A 16,564-nucleotide genomic window follows, 5' to 3' on the forward strand; every position below is an offset into this window, starting at 1 on the left:
AGTGTTGTCCACTGGTAAAACTGGTCAGATAGAACATATTTTCCTTTTAAAATTAAATGTGAGAAAAACTGAAACCATGTAGTGTCCAGAGTCTTTTTATTTTTATTGTTTTTACTGAGTTGGAATTCACATAACATAAAGCCTACTATTTTAATGTGAGCATTTCATTGGTATTTATTGCAATGTTGTATAACCATCTCCATCTACTTCCAGGCATGTCCACTGTAATTTTACAAGAACAGTGACTCTTAAAATTAAAAATAAAATAAACTGTGCTTGTATATGACTAATGATTTTACTTACCGGGGGTGAGAAATTAATAGGCTCTATCAAAGCAAACTTATTATAAGTATCATATTTAATAAAGATGCCTTTCTATATAAAATTTTCACACCCTCCCCTTTGAGGCCATGTACTGTATCTTGGGCTAGGGAGATCTAAACTCATAAAAAACAAAATGTGCCAGAATGATTTGATCATCTCATTACAAAATGAGAACACAGAGGGACGCCTGGGTGGCTCAGTTGGTTAAGCATCTGACTTCAGCTCAGGTCATGATCTCTCATTTCATGGGTTTGAGCGCTACGTCGGGCTCTCTGCTGACATTTCGAAGCCTGGAGCCTGCTTCAAATTCTGTGTGTGTGTCTCTCTCTGTCCCTCTTCTCCTCAAGCTCTCTGTCTCTCTCTCAAAATAAATGAACATTAAAAAAAAAAACAGTGAGAATGCAAACCCACCCAGATATTAAAAGTTTGATACAGCATCTCACAAAACAATTCTTAACGTCAGGTTGTCTTCTCTGAGAGCATTTTCACTGGGATAGAATAAAGTATAATGAGTCTTCACTCATCCGCAAAGTGAGAAGATAATACCTGCTCCGTAAGGTGTAAGGCTAAACCAAACAGACGCCATGACAGGCTTTAAGTTCCCCCTCTGATCTAGAAGGCCTCGGTTTCAGTTCCATTGCCTAGAGCAAGAGAGACCACCTTTGCAGCACCCAATCAGGGAAGGCCAGCTACCATTCTCCACATTCCTAAGGGTGAGGCCTGCAGATGGGAACTTTAGATAGGACCTAATGTTAAAGTTAACCTGATGGTCGCGAACAAGACCCTAGGCTCCCCCTGTAATTGGTTGATTTTAAAGGTACTCTAAATGTTGTAATTGGGTCCCGCCAAAAGTAACGAACACCCTGGACAATGTGTATGGTTAGAGTTACTGCCAATGCTGTTATACAATGATGATTGGATGTCACGACTTCTTGTAACTCCCCCTTCCTAAACCCCATAAAAACCTTGCTTAGCCCTTGTTCGGGGCTCTCAGCACGGATCCACTGCACCGGTGAAGTCTGTGAGCCTGAGCTTAGGCCCAGCCAGTCTAAGCCCATGGTAAAACTGCCCTTTGCTATTGCATGTGACTCAGTCTCCCTGGTGGTCTCTGGTCTTTGGGGGATACTGTGACTTGGGCATTACAAAGGTAGGATGAGTTTCATATTTAGGATTTATGAATAAGGTAGAAGAACATCTACATTATATATGTGTGAATATATGTGTGTGTGAATATAGACATATATATATATATATTATACATATAATAATGTAGAAGAACATCAGATAGTACACGGATTTGGTTTGCTCTCAGAGAACTTTTCTGTTTAGTTGAAGAGAGAAGAATTACAGGAAAAACAGTTAAGTTTTAGTTTATTCCCAACTTTCCATCCACTGAAAGGATCTGGGGTGGTGAAGAGTTCAGGATAGGGATGGTAACAGAGTTTCACTAGAATAAGATAAATTCACAAAAGGCATATTTAGGAACAATCAGGAAAATTTGATAAGGATGTGCCTGAACTGGCCCCTAAAAGATCTGAAAAATGAACAAGAGTTTAGAGGGTTTATGAAAAAAGTTTGCTACTTTATTAAAGGTGCCATTATCTGTATACTTCAATTTAAATTAAAAGTAAAACCAAACAAAATTATGTACTTACTGGACCCAGATAGTGATAGACCTGGCCTTCTAAGAAATTGAATTCTTCAGTCCTATATGCATGACGTAAGTAATGGAACAGACTGTGAAGACGTGCCCCAGTCGTGGTACAGGCAAGAAAATGTTGGGCCTATGATGTGGAGACATGGAAGGGCTCCCTGGAGGAGGTGAGGCCACCTGGGGAGTGACTTTCAAATGAATGGAAGAGGCTAACAGATGCATTTTCCCAGGGAAAGAAGTCAGTTTTTACCATTACCTTTGGAACGTGAGGCTTTCTTATGAAAACTGTGATTTCGGGGGCACCTGGGTAGCTCAGTCAGTAAGGTGTCCAACTTCAGGTCAGGTCACGACCTTATGGTTCATGAGTTTGAGCCCCATGTCAGGCTCTGTGCTGACAGCTCTGAGCCTGGGGCCTGCTTTGGTTTTCTTTGTCTCCCTCTCTCTGTGCCCCTCCCCCACTCAAGCGTGTACCCATTCTCTGTGTATGTGTGTGTGTCTCTCTCTCTCTCTCTCAAAAAGAAACATTCTAAACGTTAAAAAAAAAAAAAAAAAAGAAAAATGTGATTTCGTAATTCATTAGCAAATACATAAATCATTATGTTTTTTCCATAGTCCTCTCCAGGGACTGTAATTTGGAGAAACCACGAAGTAAACTCTACTTTTTTAGCCACAAAATTTAGGAGCAAGAATAAGCTTTTCGGAGACAGGAGGAGTCAAAATACAGAAAAACAAATGTAAAAGAGAAAATAAGTTTGGGTTATGTGGTCAAAAGCAAACTGGTATTTACCATCCTCTTTCATCTGCCAGAGCTGTGCTAAATACTTCCGATAATAAAATAAATTATATAAATGCTGCACCCAATAGCATAGCTTGAATTGAAGTAGCAGAAAAATTTGAATATATTTGATGATATAATAGGATTTTTTTCTTCACTGAAGTAGGCTTAGACAGGAGCTGGAATATTGTGAAAGTGGATTAGAAATACAAGTGTATTTTGATTTTGTTCTGCCAAATCCCCTTCTGTATTACAGTCTCCTCCTAACATCAGGTCGACTTACTAACAGTTAACTTCCTTCCCTTCTGTGGTGGATTAATAATGGTTGCAAGTTCTTTGTCACTGGCCCCATCAAGGCCTATTTCCCCCGTTCTTGAATCTCAGCTGGCGCTGTGAAGTCTTACCCAGGAGGATGCAATGGAAATAATCCATGCAGCCTCCAGATTCAGGCCTCAGGAGGGCTGGCGGCTTGGGCTTCCTCCCTCTTGGGATGCATCTGCTCAGAACCCAGCCCCCATTCTGTGAGGAGCCCGAGCCACACGGAGCGGACACGTGGTGGTGCACCCTCCCAGGGTCCTGCCAAGCTCCCGGCTGCCAGTGACGTGAGTGCCAAGGTCAGTGTTATGGCTCAGTAGTACCCTGGCTGATTGCAGCCCCAGCTGACATCAAATGCCAGGAGCACCGCTCAGTCGAACCCAGTCAGCCTGCAGACGAGTGAGAAAATACAATGGGGGTTGTGTCAAGGTGTTTCAGGGCAATGCAGAAAAGAGCTTTCCAGAGAAAATTTTGGTAATTTCCAGACTGTGGAAGATCTCCTTCCATTTAAGTTACAAAGAGGTAGCATTTAAATATCTTATGCTTTGTTTTAAAGTTTATTTATTTATTTTGAGACTGAGAGAAAGAAAAAGAGAGTAGGAGGGGGTGAGAGAGAGGTGGGGGGGAGAGAACCCCAAGCAGGCTTGCGGTGACAGCACAGAGCCTGACGCAGGGCTCGAACTCACAAACCACAAGATCATGACCTGAGTGGAAACTGAGAGTTGGATGCTTCACCAACTAAGCCACCTAGGCGCCCCTAAATAGCCTATGCATAATCCTTATAAGTTCTGGATATCACTAGGCAAAAGTTTAAAAACCTCTTATTTTGAAAACTAGGCACCTTCAATTTTTTTTTACAAACTACATTAAGGTACTGAACCGTTTTGACTGTTACACTCTCTGGTCCGTTTACTCTCCCATTGAAGTGACAGGTAACCAATTCATAATGAGATGCATTATTGTGATTAAAAAGAAAAGTGGCATTTTTCAGCAAAAACAGCATGAGTCAGACTTTTGCTCAAATCTTGGCCCTAGCAACTTCATAGCTTCATGTCCATGGCTAAGTTACCTAAGCTGCCTGAAATTTTTTATTTCTGTACCTTGAAGATAATATGTACTGTATAGGATTAGCGAAGAAATAATACATAGTAAGAACCTAGCCGAGTGCCTGGCACAAAGGTAGAGCTCCTTAAATGTGGTAATGTGGTTTTTAAAAGGTCGCAGAAATCTGTCTCTTGTTCATTTTTTAAGGGGACACAGAAATGTGGGTGTTCCGGGGCTTTATTGGGGTAGAGTCTAAAGGGTTAATGTAATATATCCTTGCAGTTCTTCCTACAGACAGGCATGTTTCATCCAAAGGAAATTCCGATCCCTCCCCGATTTACACCACCCTTTTTCTCTTCTTTATTGCTATAGCGGATTTGGTTCAGGGAGAAAGGCAACATTGGTAGAAGCCAAGTTCCCCTCACTCAAGGGGAGAAATAATGGAGAATTTTTTTTTTATCTCCTCTCCTCCCTTTCCTCAATTACATTCACCTTCTGATTTGGTGGGAAACATCTACAGGATGCTGGCTTTATGCGAGCTGATCTTAGCTTCAAGGTGCCACGGGGCTCACGGAATACATCTCCAGGGAAGACAGGCACACATGCCACAGATTTAAATAGCCCAGGGGAAGGGACAGCTGTGGCAGCCCACAGGATTTTGTTTCTGCTGTTTTGTTCTAGTCTTTGTATGCTACATTGTTTTCCTTCCTAAGTGTCTTTAAGATGACAGCTAGAGCAGCGCCCACTAATTTCTTTGTCTGCGGAATATGTTTGTTCTCAAGAATTAAGGTGAGGTGGGTAGTTATTATTGGCATAAACCGAGGACTACTTGTCTGGATTATGTTTCTTGCTTGGCATCTTCTCTTGCCTGCCTGGATTGGGCTACTGGAACGCCATTTTGATTTTTGAAACTTGGATGATTAGCCGTGAATGAAATGCTAATGTATTGTACAGGAGTGTAATATTGGTTTGGGGCAAAAGTAAGAAGTTAGGTACCATGTATTTAAACTGGGTGATCTCTAAAGTTATTATAAATTACCCTAATTTAATGTAAACATTTACCTGCTTATGTTGATTTTGAGTATTCACAAGAATATGAACAATTAAAATGTGAGTACCTCTCAGTATGAATACTGTAATGTAAAGGCTTCCAGATAGATTTTCTATAATATGAAATATCATGTCCATTGCTAGGATCTTTCAGAAAACTCTCACTGCTTTAAAATCAAATGGTTAAAGCTAAAAAGTAGGCACAGGATCTTATTTCAACTATTATTATTTTAAAATATTGGTTACTGGTTATATATAAGTGCAGGTTATGTGGAGGATAAGTCATTTTGCCCATCAGCTTGTCACACTCATAATCACAATTAGGCAAATTGGTTCAGGCTTTCGTAGTTATTGTTAGTTATAGTACTGCAAACATGTTTTGAGGTTTAATATTCTTTAAATCATTTATAATTACGGACCGATTTTATTTCGAAAGAAATGATAATATTCTCGCATGCCCACTGAAAGCTTAAAATATTTCAAAGCGGTGGAGACTGTACTACACAAAATATAATGTGCTTAAAGCAGAATTTCTCAGGACTGGAGCTCTAAATTTATTGCTGCTGGACCTCCTATGATGGCTATGTAGTATAGACTGAGAGAGAGTTTTTAAGACTCCTATTGACATAGGTGAGCAGAACGGTCCCTTGGAAACCATTTGGGTGTCCAGCCATGGTAAAGCCCGGACTAAGGGCTCAGATGCATGTAGTGTGCACGACACGCATGCACGGAGGTTCAGGGAATCCTGTGCTCTCTGTTAAAAACTGCATTTCTTTCGTCTTTTAACTGCTGCTGTTTTAAAAGAGGGGGCAAAATCAGCACTGAAACTATCTGTAAGGTAAAGCTACTGAAACCTAACCCAAAAGGCATGCTCTTGTGGAAAACTCTTCTTGATACTTGCAGTGTGGTTCTGTCGGAGGACATGTGGTATATATTACAGCGCCCAGGGGATTCAAACCTCTGCAGTGTGGAGTCATAAGGAAGGCTAATTTCAAAATGAAGTGGTAGCCTTTTGCTCCCTTCATAGAGCCATTTACCAGTGTTTCTTATTAGCTTGACATTCGTCTAGGACTGCTCTGGGTGGAAAGAGGAAATGGAAATTTAAATGGGACCAGAGTAGGGGTACATGAACACCTCTCTCCTCCCCTCCCACCCCTCCTCCGGCATAGGCTCAGCACTTCACCCTGGGCATTGCAAAGTCTTACACAATCATTTCCAAAAGGGCTGAAGGCAGAGCTGTCCAAGGTTTGACAAAAACATGTTCCAACGGTTGGTTGAAAATCAGGTAATAACAGTCCTCTTGGTGAACAAAACTTATTAGAGGGCAGGGGAAGGAATGCTATCTCTCAGCGGCAGGCAAGAAGAAATTGCTGTTGAAAAGCTTACCTCTCTAGGGAGGAATCAGATATCAGACTTTGCCAAGCCTCAGGTCCAACCCATAAGGTCCCACCTACATCCCCCGCCCCATCCCAGCTTTGTTAGATTACTAGCATCGATCGCCGGCTTTTTCTGACCCCACAGTGGGTGAAGGAAAGAGAGCCGGCAAGACTAGAAGCAAGCAAGGTGGGGGTAGAAAACTGGGGCTGCTTTTGCGGAGAGAAAAAGAGAAAGGGAAGAAAAGGGGTGGGGGCCTTGGGGACTGAGCTTAACTGGTGCCTGCCTGCTTCTCTTTGATTTGATGGCCTTTATTCCTTCTAATTGGATAAAATAGGAAGTCACTGGCAGTCCTGCGTCGCTGGGTGTACTGATTTTACTCAGACCAGCCAGCAGCTCTGGAGTGCGGACAGAGGGAGGAGGGAGGAAAAAGAGAGAGACAGAGAGAGAGAGAGAGAGAGAGAGAGAGAGAGAGAGAGAGAGGAAGAGAGAGAGAACGTCTTTGGATGCGGAGCGGAAAGGAAGATCAAGAGACTATGAAGCAGGGCAGAGCTGCGGGGGAATAAAGTGAATGAGCGCTCAAGAAGGACAAAGAGGAGTGGTTGGGGTGGGGGTGGAGGCAGGGCGGGGAGGGGAGTCACCGCCCCTCCGGGCCGCACTCTTCCCTCCGGATCCCTCTGTGATGATACTGTTTGCAGTGATGCTCGGAGGGCAGGCACCTGCTGCTCTGTAATGATTCAGCCTCTTTCAGCCTTCGCGTTAACACAACAGGATGCTGTTGCTACTCTCACTGCTGCCTCTCCTGCCACCGCCGCTGCTGCCGCCTCCGCCGCCACCGCTGGTCCTGCTTTTGCTTTTACTTCTCCTGCATGACAGTTGTTTTCTCCATCTAAGCAGACACCAGCTTCAGATGCTCGAGGTGAGAAACATGCCTTTCAGTTTGGGCTACTGGTTTACTTAACTGACCAACGATCAGCTCGGTTTCTATTTTGGCCCCGATCCTCTTGACCAGCCGGATGCTTTGGAGAAGCGTTTGAAAAGAACTGCAAAAGTGGCCCAGAAACAGCAGTAAAGAATTACAATATACTTTTATTCGGTAGTTGCTAGAGGCTTTTTCTTTTTCTTTTTTTTCCCCCTCTCTCCTGAACTCCTCTTGCTTTTGATAATGGCCTTGGACTTGGAAGACTTATCGATTTCCCCCTGTAAGATGCTGTCTCATTTGGTTGGGGGGGGCTCTGCATGGTAATGGACCGCGAGAGAGGCCAGGCCTTCTGGAGGTGAGCCGATGGAGATTTATTCCCCAGACATGTCCGAAGGAGCCGCTGAGAGGTCCTCCAGCCCCTCCACTCAGCTGAGTGCAGACCCGTCTCTTGACGGGCTTCCGGCAGCAGAAGACATGCCAGAGACCCAGACTGAAGATGGGCGAACCCCCGGCCTCGTGGGCCTGGCAGTTCCCTGCTGTGTCTGCCTGGAATCCGAACGCCTGAGAGGTTGCCTCAACTCAGAGAAAATCTGCATTGTCCCCATTCTGGCTTGCCTGGTCAGCCTCTGCCTCTGCATTGCCGGCCTCAAGTGGGTATTTGTGGACAAGATATTTGAGTATGACTCTCCTACTCACCTTGACCCTGGGGGGTTAGGCCAGGACCCTATTATTTCTCGGGATCCAACTGCTGCCTCAGCTGTGTGGGTAGCATCTGAAACGTACACTTCACCTGTCTCTAGGGCTCAGTCTGAAACTGAGGTTCAAGTTACAGTGCAAGTTGACAATGCTGTTGTGTCCTCTGAACCTTCAGCGGTCCCAACCCCGAAGAATCGTGTCTTTGCTTTTTCTTTCCTGCCGTCCACCGCACCGTCCTTCCCTTTCCCCACCCGGAACCCTGAGGTGAGAACACCCAAGTCAGCAACTCAGCCACAAACAACAGAAACTAATCTCCAAACTGCTCCTAAACTTTGTAAGTAGAGAGAGAGAGAGAGAGATGATGATGATGATGATGGATCATGGAAAGGGGTGGGCTTGAGGTGCTAAAAGGCGTTCTCTTGAGCTTGGAGCTGTTTCCTTGTCTTCTTCTATTTTAATTGCATGGTTTTGTTTAAGCACATCATGTGACTGGAGCGCTTGGGGTGGCGTTGAAGAGAGGAGTAAAGCGGTCTTGCAAACTGCTGGTACTAAACAGTGTGGCCTCCAGCCAGACTGTTGCATCTGGGGTGGGGGACCCAAAACTTCAGCATCTGCGAGTCATGCCTGAATTTAATTGCAATGCAATCGATTTCTAACACTTTAAAAAATGACACATCAGAGCATCCTTTTTTTTTTTCAATATCTATCAATGTGACTTTCACAGAGCAGCGAGTGTGGTTCCTTGTCTGTCTTTCTCCCGTGTAGATTTCCATCGCCTCTCCTCACCTTTCCGGTACCGGCTGCTGCACAGTAGTCCCATGCTGCCTGTTATCTGCCTCCATCCCTTCTCCCTGCTCCCTTAACTGCTCTCTGCTCTCACCACGTTTCTGTTTTAATTGGTTCTTGCTGATAGCGCATTTACAGTGCTCACCCCTCACCAGCAGCAGGCCACTGCTGTCCTGCCCGCGTTGTAGTTTTGGCTGCTGAGCACTTACAAGGGGCAGCTTTATTTTGTTCGGGGTTCAGTACGATGCTGCATGAAAGGATTTCCCCAAATTAGTTTGGTGTTCTGTAATCAAAGGTTTAAATAGCTTCCTTGGCAGTCATTACAAAGTACAAGATCCATTAGTAAGGTACATCATCTTTTTTTCAGACATGTCGTTTTTGCCTGTCAGACTGCACCCGTGCAGTTTAATAACCTGTGAGTGAAAAGAGCCCACGCTCTTAAAACGATGCAGAACAATGTGCTGCTGTTCGTACTGGGTCACTGCAATGCTTCACAATGGAAAGTTGACAAGGCAGAAAGCATGACTAGTCAGGTTTGCTACACACGTCAGTATAAAAGGGAGGAGCGGCTTCTGGCTCCTTTTTATAAATGTTTCTGATTTATTTTTGTTTCCTGCCTTCTGCCACTTTTTACCATTGACTGGATATGTCCTTCATAGAATTAAGTAAAAGATGAGAAAATCTGATTCCTAATAACGTGTAAAAAATCTCTTAAGTGTTGAGGGTGAGGGTCCTGGGATGAAACCCTCACCCCTTCGGTTTCCGTCTGGGTGGTAAGGAAGAATAAAGAATGTCTTTTCCAGACATGATGTTCCGTGTCGGGGAGAGCTGTGTGGTATAGCAACACAGAAAACTTGATCTGCTTTGTGATTCAAGATCATTTCATACACCGCAGTTTCGGTGGCAGAGACTTAAAAAAAAAAAAAAAGAAGAGAGAGGCTTGTTTTTCAGGTGTAATTAGTAAAGAACCTTCTTTCTGCAGACACTGCTCTGGGTCTTTATCAAATCCCTGAAGCATCATTAAAGGTCTGACAGACATCACTGCATTCGCTGCCTCTTCCCACCTGGCAAAGTGACCAGGAAATAATACCCAGATGAAATGACAGGCTATAAAAAGCAAGTGCAGGTCCTGCAAAGAGAAGCAACATTCCCCATGAAGACAAGGTTACTTCTTTGTCTTTATCGTTTGAAACGTGGCTTTAATTAAAATGTGCCCAGATAAGTTTAGTTTTCCAGAAAAAGAAAGAGGACTCTCTAAAGAAAACAAAAAACAAAAAAACACCTTAGTTTGGTAAATTCCATAATTTTGTAATTTTGGCGGCGGGGGGGGGCGCCGATTGGGAAGCAGAGAACCATCTAGTCCCTTTTTCTGATCTAGGACCATGTCAAAAAGTATGTAGTTACTTTTTGAGAAATTATTTCTTCAGATAAATTTCTCCTACTAAGTGTTTTAAGAGGGTATGCATTTCATAGTTTCTCTTCTTCTCTTGGTTTTCAAGCCAGGGCATTGATTTTCTGGCATTTGCACTGAGTGGAAAAGATTTACTGCTGCCTAAAAGCATCGCGGTGGCCAGTTCTGGCCAGTGACGCAGCTGCAGCACTATGAAGTGCATTGGAGACACGCCTGGAAAAGCAGTGTGGGAAGTAGTTTTCTCCTGAAAAGTTAGGGCAGACAGTGCTTCACACTTTGCCGTCTATTAGGCTTTCTGTGTGGGAAACTCGGGTGTTAATTTTTTTGGCCTAGTGCCGGAAAACAACAGCAAAAGCATGAATATCCTAAAAATTATGAGTCTGTTTTTTGGGCAGGTGAGGGGAGGATTGGTCCAGGAAGCTTTGTTTTCAGACACTCATAAGTGGTTGCTTTTGTTGTTTTAAGAAGCTTGTAACCAGTGGCTTAAAAAAATATATCACACACCAAAAAAAAAAAAATAGAAAAAAAGAGCTTGGAATTAGACTGTCATTCGTGAGCTCGTTCACTTTTTTCTGTTTAGGAAAGTACTGCTTCGTCACAGGAAGGACCAGACCTGTCCTTCCATCGTGCGTGTTTTTGACATGAACTAACCTGCGATGGTCTATACATCGTCACATGACGTTATCTTATCCGGAGCGTGTCCTTCAGTGGTTACAGGACGTAATTCTCCCCGTTCTATCTGCCTCAGCATATTCAGCATATTATACACAGAGATGTAGCCTTCAAGGTCATAGTCTGTTGAGGGCTAATTGATTCTTCTTTATCCTGGAGCCTGAGAGAGTGGAAGAGAGACAATCCTAGTAATTGTGTCTGCTCTATAATTCCCCAACCAATCTACTCGCTAGTGTTAGGGATGGATTCTATAAATACTGGAATGACTCCCCTTTCCACTGACTTTTTTAAGATTAAAACATTCTTTATTGTAATAAAAGGCAATACAGATCATTCTTAATTGTCCAAAGGAATAGTAGCTACATCAGGTTTTCTAAAATGGGTATTTCTTGCAAAGGGTAATATAATTTTATGTTTTCATGATACTAATCTATGCATCCATCTAGATCTTTAAGAAACCTAATACAGGATTGGAAAATATATATGCATTGTTTTTTTTTTTTAACTCTGAAGGTTTTCTGTGTGTGGCTTTTCACTACCACACTCTTTATTTGCCATGACACTACTTAAGTGGTTATTTCTCACTGGGGCCCATCCTTGAACTATTAATTTTGTTTCTTTGCCTGGGCTTTAAAATTTTTCTTGCCTTCTATTTATATGGAGAGAACTGACTCTGAGAGGTTGCAAACTTAGACTACTATAAAAAGAGCTAATTAATTAAATTGTAGCCGGGGAGCTATAGTTGCGAGAAAATGTATTTCTGGAGGAGGGAGACTGTTCGACCACAGACTATAGGTAGCATAAGAACGTGTTAATATTTTCATCTTACACCAAATTTGTTTTGCTTTGTCTTAAACCTCTTTGTACTGGGTTGCGTGGCAAACCATTGTTAACACAGTGAGGACGGGAGTCACTACCATTTGCAAAAGCTCAGCGTGATTAATGGAATATACCAAAGGATTTCTTTCCTTCAGTGGAAAAGTACATTTATTTTAATTAAGCCCAATAGGTTTGTCCAGTTCCTTGTAACCTACAATTCCTTGTAGGTATTTCAGAGTGGTGATTTCCAATAACTTTTCTCCACTTTAACCAAACTTACTTAAAGCCTCAGACATTAAAAACTGGGAGAAATGGAGAGATCCTCAATTGAAACCAAATAATTATAAATTTACTGATGAGGAAACCCAGGTTCTGAAGGATTTAGTGACTTTGTTTTGCTAAAAGTCATAAAATGCTGAAAGGTTCAGTGAAATCCTAAATAGTAGAAAACAGGGATATGTCTTGTCCTTCAGAATTTAAATCCACATGTGGCTCTTTTCTCCTGTCAGCTTTTCCCTATTCCAGAGGTTACAACAACACTACACAACAACTCTAACAGTTTATTTTTTAAACGTTTTTTATTTATTTTTGAGAGAGAGAGAGAGACACAGAGCATGAGCAGGGAAGGGTCAGAGAGAGGGAGACACAGAATCTGAAGCAGGCTCCAGGCTCTGAGCGGTCAGCACAGAGCCTGAAGCGGGGCTCGAACCCATGAACTGTGAGATCATGACCTGAGCTGAAGTCAGACACTTAACCAACTGAGCCACCCAGGCGCCCCAGCAACTCTGATAGTTTAAGTGGCATCCAGTTGACAGGGTCGTACGTCAGGTGGGACCACTGGTCAAGCATGTATCGTTCATAGTATTAAAATTCGATTTTCTTCCCACCTTCTTGTTTTGCTTTTCTTAAATTTTCAGTAGTGGTAGCCTTTTTCCTGTTTATTTGATCATCCATACAGTGTTCAGCTTGCTCTTGAAAACAGCTTCGGTTTTCTAGAGTGAGCTCTTTGCTGACATATAGCAGATGGCTCTGTGGCTCACCTCTTCCCTGCCACTCTTTCTCCTTGTTCCTTTCTACCTAAATCAGTTTTCTTTCTTCCTCTCCCTCCCCACCTACCCAATTAGCTCTTGAATCCTCCTTATTTTTCTAATTATGCCACATTGACTTTATTTATCTATATTCCATTGCATGCTAAAATATTAAAGTGTCTTCACTGATCTTTTCTTTCACATACAATTTTATTGCATTTTAACTGAGTGTTACTTACACCTATTACAAACACACATAGAAAAATACGTCTCTAGGACAATACACTGATTTCTTCTTGGCACAATTCATTCAAAATTTTCTCCCTCTTCCTTATCGCCTCATCTTCTTTTCCTTCGTATGATTCATAATGGTTTCTCTACCGACTCTTTTACATGTTTGTACAAGTCAGCATTTCTGCATTCCCGGAAGGTCATTATGTCCCAAACCATATATCTTTGTTCTTCCTTCTTCTCTTTTCCTTTTACTGTCATCTCATAGAATCCTTTTAAAGTGTAAAGAAAGAGATATTTTATAGATTGAGAAACTGAGGCATAAAAAAGTTATGACTGGTCTAAAGGTTAAGCTAGAAGCTTCACTGAAGAACTAGAATAAAAAATGGAGAACTAGACTGTAACTCTACTGACTCTGTTTGAGCTCTCTACTAAGCCATTAAGCACCTACTATGTGCCAGGCACTTTTCTAGATGGTTTGTATAGCAATGAAAAAGCAGTAACATTTCTTGCCCTCATAGAGCTTATCTTCTAATGCATTTTAAGAATCTAGTTACACAATTTGAATCAACCTGAGGTATTTCTGTACTTAACTCTATATATACTCTCTGATTCAGCATTTCTTCATTTTACTTTCATTTTATTTGCATTTTGACAGCTCCTTCCGACCCTTCCCTGGTATATGCCTCTTCTCTGTCTGTTCAATATTGAACACTTGTCTTTGTCTTAAATGTCCTTTATTTGAAAGTGACACCAGTCCCACCTCAACTACCAACAAGCTGGAAACCTTGGAGTGATTCATGTTTGGCCTATATGACACTCTTTAAGCAAACTATTGACACAGTTGGGAAAGTAGTCTCTGTCTAGTCCTTTAGGAGCATTTTATTTTATTTTAGCTTATTTTAGAGAGAGCAAGCGGGGGGAGAGGGAGAGAGGGGGAGAGAGAATCGCATGCAGGCTCTGTGCTGTCCATGCAGAGCCTGATGGAGGCCTTAAGCTCTTTTCAAACTTTGCATGAGATCACGACCTGAGCCCAAACCAAGAGTGGGATGCTTAACCAACTGCGCCACCCAGGCATCCCCTCTAGGAGCATTTTAAAATGAAAAACATATACATAATTCTTTTTTTTATTTTTTAAGTGTTTATCATTTTTGAGACACAAAGGGAGACAGAGCATAAGCAAGGGAGGGGCAAAGAGAGAGGGAGACACAGAATCCCAAGCAGGCTCCATGCTGTCAGCACAGAGCCCAATGTGGGGCTCGAACCCACAAAATGTGAGATCATGACTTGAGCCAAAGTTGGACACTTAACCATCTGAGCCACCCAGGCACCCCTATACATAATTCTAGCCTGTAAATATGGTAAGGTGATTTTCAGATTCTAGAAAGCTTACAGCCATAAATATTTTTGTTTTTATTTCTTTGTCATATTTTCCATTTATTATTTTAGCTTATAGAAAAAGAATATTAAAACACTCCCAAGGATCTTTAGTTTCAATATCCTGTGAAAGGCTAGTGTCTGCTATTAAAGTATTAGTTCCCAAGCTGAATGAAAACCTGGGATCATGTACCATTCACACAAAAGGTGATTGAGGATCAGGGAATAAAGTTAATCTTCACCACCTCAGACCTCACTGCCATGTTTGCTGAGGTCAATTTAATCTACCATTTTGTGCATGTAGGTAAGCACTCAAGGGTTGCTTCCAAATAATATAATTGATATTCTGTAATCATAGAATTTTATATGTTCAAAATATGTAAAAATTATCTGAGTGACTCCCAATGTGAGGAAATTCAAATCTGGAAAAGTGAAGTTACCTGCTGAAGGTCACTCTTGCTAATTTGTATGAATGCTGAGAGTGAACTGGAATGATCCTGGTTTTCACCACACCTTGCTTTTCTTTTCCAAACTATCTTTGGCATTATATCCATATAGTATATATTATCTTTATCTCAAGGACTTTGCTTTTCCTGTTTATTATGTAAATCCTAATGAGTAATTTTTCTCACTCCATTGCAGACTTCCTCTTTAGAGAAGACCATTTTACATGTACAATTTTGATCAGTGTGGGACACCTCTCTTGAGTGGAGGTTGGATGCCCATACCTCTCCCAACAATGTGGTATACAGGAGAAATTTTTTTATAATCGAAGTTATTCCAAATAAAATGTGTTTGGAAAGAAAGTTTTTTCTTCATAGAAATATTTAAGCAGTGATGCTTTTGAGGGAGATTCATACTCCAAGCAGATTATTAAATATATTTACTTCTCATTGTCTCAAGTCTCTTGTCTGAAAACGTTAGCTTACTAGTTGGGCAGACTTGAATTTTATTCCTTCCTGTCTTTTTCATGGCCTGGAGCAAGGTAGATCATCCCTCTGAATCTGTTTCCTCATTTATATTTGAGGATAGTAGTATGCATCTCTTAGACCTATTTAGGGGATTAAATGAGATATTGGAAAAACACCCAACTCCTAGGACTAAACATAGTAAATATGAAAACAGTACCAGTTTTTTCCCCTCATTCTACTTTTGATTCTTTTCTTTGTTCTTTTCTTCCTTCGGTCTTGACAGAGTGGTTTTATAACACTTTGGAGAATGAGTTTAGGACTTCGGGGAAGCTTATGAAAAACTTAGAACTAAGAGTGGAAGAGGCATCATGGTGAAGTGCAAGTTGTACTGGAACCTTGACATCAAGTCCCAGCTCGACCACTTAGAAGCAGCTGTATGACCTTGAGCAAATCACTTCACTGCTTGAGATTTAGAATTTACATCTAAACAAGTGGGGATATTAATATTTATAACTCTCATGACATTGTGTGAAGGACAAGATAAGTTACTTTATGTAAGAAAAATACATCATAGGAATACAAAGCTTAAGAATTATTAACTTCTTTCTTTTCCCTCTTCTCTGTCAGGGTTCATATATACATATACTCATGAGTGTTGACATTTGTAGGAATAAATTATAGGTAGTCTTAACAGGTGAATTAATTTGTTTTGTCTTAGAATTGTAATAGAACTTTACTATTTCTTGAACCCTAGTTCCATAAAAAGGTTGATATCCCCCCATAAAAATTGGTTGGAGTATATCATTATTCTTAGGGTAATGTCTAAAATTTAGGATGTAATGGGCTTTCTCATGGGTACAATGATAAGGAGTTACTTAGAAGAGGGGAAAAGAGTAACTAAAATTGTGTTTGTCAAAGAAGCACATCCTGTGGGAAGATTGAGATAATGAAAAGGAATCTATGTGGTTTAGATGTAGAACATGGGATGAATCCTTGATCTAAATGAAAATTGTATTCACCTAACTCTTTTCATTGTTGCAAACTGGGATTTCTAAATCCCGAAAGGTAGGAATTAATCCATTTTCACCATTTCACAAAACCCATGGAAATAACAATTTACATACAATCTTTGAGTAAAATCACATACAGAAGTTCTTTTAATTTGGTTAAATATA

At 41.4% G+C, this 16,564-nt stretch overlaps 1 protein-coding gene across 4 annotated transcripts in view; it reads left to right on the plus strand.

Moving 5' to 3' along the window:
• NRG1 (neuregulin 1) overlaps positions 1-16,564 on the plus strand; it is a 149,733-nt gene that overhangs the window by 25,744 nt on the left and 107,425 nt on the right. For 2 of the 4 annotated variants that reach the window (XM_029935789.1, XM_029935781.1), the window contains exon 1: positions 7,155-8,488. The exons of 1 other annotated variant lie outside the window; for it this stretch is intronic. In XM_029935789.1, coding sequence (XP_029791649.1) covers positions 7,822-8,488 — 667 coding nt within the window. In that variant the 5' untranslated portion in view covers positions 7,155-7,821. Of the gene's footprint in view, positions 1-7,134; positions 8,489-16,564 lie in introns of those variants that run through there. One more of the 4 variants, XM_029935799.1, reaches the window with a different exon arrangement.

This window comes from Suricata suricatta, chromosome 1, assembly GCF_006229205.1.
Source record: "Suricata suricatta isolate VVHF042 chromosome 1, meerkat_22Aug2017_6uvM2_HiC, whole genome shotgun sequence".
Taxonomy (NCBI): domain Eukaryota; kingdom Metazoa; phylum Chordata; class Mammalia; order Carnivora; family Herpestidae; genus Suricata; species Suricata suricatta.